This window comes from Aspergillus nomiae, assembly GCF_001204775.2.
Source record: "Aspergillus nomiae NRRL 13137 chromosome Unknown contig00119, whole genome shotgun sequence".
Lineage (NCBI taxonomy): Eukaryota > Fungi > Ascomycota > Eurotiomycetes > Eurotiales > Aspergillaceae > Aspergillus > Aspergillus nomiae.
This window is the reverse complement of record NW_015378174.1, coordinates 72,492-78,955: the sequence shown is the minus strand read 5'-3', so window position 1 is coordinate 78,955 and position 6,464 is coordinate 72,492. Positions and strand designations below refer to the sequence as shown.

The window sequence follows — 6,464 nt, the reverse complement described above, 5'->3', positions numbered from 1 at the left end:
TAAAAAAAAAAAAAAAAAAAGAAAAAAAAAAAAAGGCAAGCTGAATGCAAATGCAACGGATAGTTATCTAGGGAGGCTGATCTGCGGAGGTTGGGGGGAACCAAACATGAAGCAACGGTATGTGGGAATGGAAACAGTCCAAGTCGATAACGTCACTTCCCGTTCATGGCCCTTACAGTGTGTAGCAATGCAATTGTAATTCGATCTGGGGGATTTTGTCATCGGACAGACATTGTTCACTAACTAGCTGAGAAAATTGGTGTACTTTCTCAATGGATGGATCATTTTGTGGTTGTATTTTTATTTGATTTTATTATTATATTTTATATTTTATATAATGATTGGATTCGTTTTCTAAAAATACCGGGTGGTGGGTGGAAGTTGAAATGACACGCCGAATTGAAGGCCAACCGAAGCGTTTGCGGCCAAACTGCCATTGACGACCCCCGCGTGGCGGTAGTCCCCGTAGGTTGGTCTGGGGTGCTGTGACCACGCACCCTCCCCCAGAGAGAAAAAAATAACGAATTGACGGGGATGATACCAAATCATGGCGGAGGGATTGGGAATATACTAGATGATCTGGAAGGGAAATGCCAGGAGAGAATTCGGGACGCTGTTCTTTTCGTTTGTACTGTTTCTCTTAACCTGGTGTGGGCACTCTGCAACAGAAATATCAGAGGATCGCGGTGATTGTGTGGGTTTTTTTTGGTATTTTTGTTTTGTGTGTTCTGGTAATGATGCGGTAACTTTGGGGGTGGCTGGCAAAGGGAAAACATGGCCAAGCAGCCATGGACAACTGTTAGGATACTGGAACGTACCCAACTAGACTCAATTGGGAGACAGCCGTGCGCCGTGGTAATTCCACGACCCCTTGCTAATTCGCCGCAAGCCTCTTTCATTTTTCAGGAACTCGTCGAAACTCGATCTTCTGATCTTGACTTGGATCTGTCTAGCGTTCTTGCTGTTGGCCTGTCCTCAATTCTCCCCTTTGCTACGAGAAAGCAAACTGCTCGAAAGTCGCCCCAAATTCAAAAGTGCCGGTGCGTTTGCGTGCCACCCGTCATTCACGTTACCCATTTTCCCTCGCTCTAAAAACCCATAGCTGATCTTCTTCCCCCCGACTAACTAGCTCTAAATCGTCTCTTGCGTCGTTCCACCTCAAAACGTTCGCATCTCCTTCCCTCTCACGTTCATCCACCACCAAAAGAACGACAACGCTCGACTTGGATACTTCTCCTGCTTTGGGTTCGGAAGTCTTTCTCCATCACCCAGCGATCCATCTCATAATGCCTACGCCACTTCCTTCTAGTTTTGCTTCGGCCGCTGCTGGCAACACTGATGCCTCTCGAAGAGGCGATGGAACTGCCAGTGGAGAATGGTATGGAAAAAAAATTAAACCACCTTGCTATCCCGCCCTTGTCGTGACCTCTATCCCTTCCCTGCCAGTCGGAGATGCCACGCTTGCCTTCTCTCGTTCCTTGCAGCGGCGTGATCGCCTCCCCTCCCTCGTTGGATCGTGATTGAAACTCGACCACTCCTAACGCGCATCCCAGGGCTCGAAACCGCATGAACGGAGCAACACAAACCTTCCGCCGCCCCTCAGTTGCGACCAACCCTTCCCACAGTCGGGATACCAGCCAGCCCGCATCCGCTACGACGCCTACGGCCGGTACTTACACTCCCCCACATATGCTTTCCAATTACCAGTCTAGCGCACTCCGCAACGGGGCAACCAATGACACTCGGTATTCCAAAGAACAGCTGTTAGAACTTTATAAGGCTCAACGGGAGACAGGTATTTTGGGTAAGAACCTCGCAGAATATCTCGCCGCCGACTGGAATCCGCAGGTAGAGACACCCGCCGCCAACGGCGCTTGGGGCCGGCGGGAGGATTCGAAAGACAATCCCTCTGGGCCTGGGGTGTGCTGGGATCACGGAGGACAGATGGAACCGTTGAGCCTAGTGGACATGACTGATGATGAGAAAGAGGTGCGTGTCTTGGTTCCCTCTCCTGTTTGCGAATTGGCCGTCGTGCCCTTGTTTGGGAAGAAGCTGTGCTGAACGGGCGTAGTTGTTTTCCCTCTCAGTGAACTCCCCACTGAAGCCGCCACCCACCAATGTACCCAAGGAGAACACAGGCGCTACTCCGGGAGGACGCAAGGGATCGATTTCTCAGGGTCATATGAACAACTACAACACCTCGTCCCCAAGCTCGAATCGCCCGGGGCCTAGGCGTCGGGAGACCGGCGATTCGATCGGTAACCCTATGTCTCCTACCACGGGCGGTTCTCGATTCTTCCGTGACGAGCCGAATACTGCTACCCCACCCCCGTCTCTCCTCCGTCGCAAAACAGATTTTCGGGACACGTCGTCCACCGCTCGGTGGGAAGAGAAGGAGAAGGAATCGGCTCGGGATGTGACCTCGGAGGCCTCCTCGCCGTTTAATTCCTTGAAACGCAGCTCGACTAATCCTCTGAGTGCAGCACCGGGGACAACCAGTTCGCCGTGGGGCTCGGCTTCGCAAAATGCCAGCTTCTCGCCCATGGGGGCCTTCGGAGCGTTCTCTCTCGGCACGAACCCCACGGAGAAAAAACCAGGCTTTGGCAGCCTTCGCGGGGAAAGTCGCCTGAAGGGCCTCTTTTCGAAGGAGAGCTCGGAGGATATATCAGCTGCGGTGAAGGAAAAGCCGTCCATGAGCAATCTGGAACGCTTGGCAGGTGAGGGTGAGCCGCGCTCGCAGTCGCCGTGGGGGGAAACTCTCAAAACCCGCACCGGACGGAGTGAGACGAACCCATTTCAGGAGGAACCTCGGAGCGGCAGTGCTGCACTGGGGGGATCTCAGGAACTTCCATCCCAAGGCGCCGACCCGACCGGATTCGCCGCGTTTGGAATGACGTCCAGTATCCCCGGCTTTCGAGAGCTGATCCAGAGCCACGAGAACTCGCGTAATCCCACCCCCAGTTTACTCCAGGGTCATGAGCCCACCAGCCCGACCAATACGAACCCGTATCAAAGCCCCCATGGGGACCGAGGAGACGTCGATGATGTCGAGACGGACGGCTCTGATATCCAAACCTCGCACCATCCTGGCCTCACTGGACTGCGTGACACGACTGCGTTTGGCTCGATCAGACGAGTCGGGTCGGGCATGGACTTGCCTTCGATCGATCGGAGCGCGACGTCCAGCGTGGCCGGAAACCGCAGCTTCTCCAGCTTGGGTGGTTTGGGTGGCCTTCCCTCGATTGGAGGGGCGGCCGGATGGCCTGCAAGCGGTGCCATTGGCACTCCAACCAGGGAACGATCTGCTTTTGGCGGCGGCGGCGCCTTTGGCGATCCCATCTTTGGCACGATGGCTGATCTCCAGTCCCCTAGTTTGTCGACCCTGGGAGGAGGCGGTCTCTTCAGCCCTGGCATCAGTGGCACCGGCAGCATCGGGCGCTCGAGCAAGCTAGGGTCTCTCTTCCCTGCGGCGATGCAGGAGCAGATGCAAGGCGATCCAGCACGGGCTGATCTTGGCAGCCTGGACGATGGCTCCCGGCAACCAGGTATGATCCCCCAGGGGTCAACAGTACCACATGATATACTAACCCACGGTGAAGATCCCCAGCAGGCAGACAAGTCTGGTCAAACCAACCCACCTACCACCGCATCTACTTCCCAGACTCCTGTCTCTGCCGTTGGCTCCATCCCCACCTCCATGGCCCCTGACGTACCTCCACCTAGTCAGACTCCCGGACAGCCTGGAAGCAATGGCGGCTCTGTTCCTCCTGCTCAACAGCGGACTATGGTGATGCCCGATCGTATGCGCTGGATTTACCGCGACCCACAGGGGAACATCCAGGGTCCTTGGACGGGCCTTGAAATGCACGATTGGTTCAAGGCAGGCTTCTTCAGCCCGGACCTGCAGATCAAGAAGCTCGAGGACCCAGAATTTGAACCGCTGGCTCAGTTGGTGCGGCGCATCGGCAATTCGCGCGAGCCCTTCTTGGTTCCTCAGATCGGGATCCCTCATGGACCCGATCCGAACCCTGGTCACTGGACAGGAAACACGGCGGGTGCTGCTCAGCCTCCCTTCCCTGGCAGCTTCCCAAGCTTTGGTACGACGTTGACCGCCGAACAGCAGAATGCCTTGGAGCGGAGGAAGCAAGAGGAGCAGTACCTGATGGCCAGACAGAAGGAACATCTCGCACAGCAACAGGCCATGATGAAGCAAATGCAATTCCAGGGACTGCCCCCCACTATGCACCCCCATCAGCTCCAGCATCATTCGAGCGCCCACAGTCTTCACAGCCAGCCCAGTTTCGGTAGCATTGCTTCGCCTGTTGGTTTCCAACCATCGCCAATCCAGGGACCTATCCAGCAGCAGCAACAACAGCAGCAGCAGCAGTCGCAGCCGCAGCCGCAACCTCTTGGTGGCTTCTTCGACGCCGCCGGTCCGATAAGGCAGAGCGCCCTGCCCAACGTTGGTCCTGGGATGATTGGGACTGAGCTAGGCGGCAGTCAGGATCAGCTCCCTGCCCTTCTTGAGCGTCTGAACGTCAACCGACCGGATCCGTTCGCTTTTGGCAGTGCAGCGCCCTTTGCCACTCGGCAGCCGGACAGCTTGTTCCATCAACAGCAGGTTGCCACCATGCTCCAAGATCGGGCTCAGCTGCAACAGGAGCAAGAACAATTTGACAGCACTCAAGGTGACAGCTTGTTCGACCAACAGGCCCGTGAAGAACGGCTCCGCCAGTTCCATGCTTTGAGGGCACAGGAAGATGAATTCGGCATGCGCACTGCTGAGGGACTTCCCACTCATCCAACCACTGGTCCTTCTCCCCCGCCTGAAGCCGAGTCGGTCCAGGATGTTGACCTCGACTCCCCCCCGGTGGATGCAGAGCAACCTACTGTAGAAGACGAAGAACCGATCCTCACTCTTTCCCAGCAGGTTCAGAAGGCTGCATCCGCTCAGAGACAGCAGCAGGAGCAGCAGGAGCACGAACAGCAGCAGAGCCAGGCCGCGAATGAAGCAGCATGGGCCGTCAAGGGTGATCCAGCCATGCCCCAGCCGTTCCCTCCCCCACCGTCCGCATCGCCGCTCCCAGCTCCCGCGGCACAGCGCAACCGTCAGAATGTTGCGGAATCGCTCGCAGCCAACTCGAGATCTCAGACCCAGACTCCTGTGGAAGCCCCTGCCACGTCCATTGCCCCATGGGCCAAGGAGGCGCATGAGGTGCCCAAGGGACCGTCGCTGAAGGAAATTCAAGAGGCCGAGGCTCGGAGCGCTGCTCAGAGAGAAGAACTGGCAGCCGCTGCTCGTCGGGCTCAACTGCTCGCAGAGCAAGAGCGTCTTAGCCAGGCTCAAGTCCAGACGCCTGGTCTCCCATCGACTGCCAACTGGGCCAGTGCCGGATCTCCGTCTACTCCCGCGTCCACCGGGTCGGTGTGGGGTAACAACAAGGCCCCGGCCGCTGCTACCGGCGGTGCGAAGAAGACCCTCGCGCAGATTCAGAAAGAGGAGGAGGCTCGTAAGCAGCGTGCCGCTGCCGCTGCCGCTGCCGTCGCTGCTCAGAGTGCCGTTGCCGCAGCGCCCAGCCCCCCAGCCCCATCTTCTACTGGCAAGCGGTATGCGGATCTGGCTAGCAAGGCTCCTGCTCCTGCTGCTCCTACCACTCCCGCCACTACGGGTGCTTGGACCACCGTGGGTGCCGGCGGTAAGGCCCGAGCTCCTCCGGCTGCTCCCTCCGGACCGCGATCGACCACCGCAACGACTCCTTTGGCGGCCTCTCCCGTGAAGCCCAAGCCCGCTACCATTTCCACTCCGCGTGCCGTTTCCGTGAACACCGTGACCCCGGCCAACCCTAACCGCGCCGTCGAGGAGTTCACAAAATGGGCCAAGCTGGCACTGGGCAAGGGGTTGAACAGCAACATCAATGGTATGTCTTCGTTCAAATTAGTATCTGTCTTATGAAAATGCACTAACGTTATTTAGTGGATGACTTTGTTCAGCAGCTGCTATTCCTGCCGGCCGAAGCGGAGATCATCTCGGACTCGGTGTATGCCAACTCGCAGACGCTGGATGGCCGCCGATTCGCCGAGGAGTTCATCCGTCGTCGTACCTTGGCCGACAAGGGCATCGTGGACCCCGTCGCTGCCAGTGCATTTGCGGAGAAGAGTAGCGGTGGATGGAGTGAGGTGGCCAAGAAGGGATCGTCGAATGCGAACCGGGAAGAGGATAGCAGCAATGCCGCGTTCAAGGTTGTTGCTCCTCGCAAGAAGGGCAAGCGGTGATTGTGAATAGTGGCATAGCTCCTTGTGAATATTTGCCAGAGATGTACTAGTAGTTTTGCATTCCGCATGATTGGTGATCGAATGGTGATGAGTTGCATGCTTACGTTTGCTTCGTAGATGTCATCGTATACCTCCAGTAGGACTTTCCGAGGTGGATTGCCACTGGCTTGAATTGTATAGGGATGTTTTAA

General features: G+C 56.6%; 1 protein-coding gene across 1 annotated transcript; it reads left to right on the top strand.

The window, feature by feature from the left end:
• Window positions 1-981: 981 nt before the first annotated feature.
• Window positions 982-6,314, top strand: ANOM_004728 (GYF domain protein; the record flags this gene model as incomplete). Its single annotated transcript, XM_015549985.1, has 5 exons — window positions 982-1,034; window positions 1,130-1,378; window positions 1,554-1,989; window positions 2,072-5,918; window positions 5,975-6,314. Coding segments are annotated over 5 exons (4,884 nt in total), but the record flags the coding sequence as incomplete, so codon positions are not given.
• Window positions 6,315-6,464: the final 150 nt, after the last annotated feature.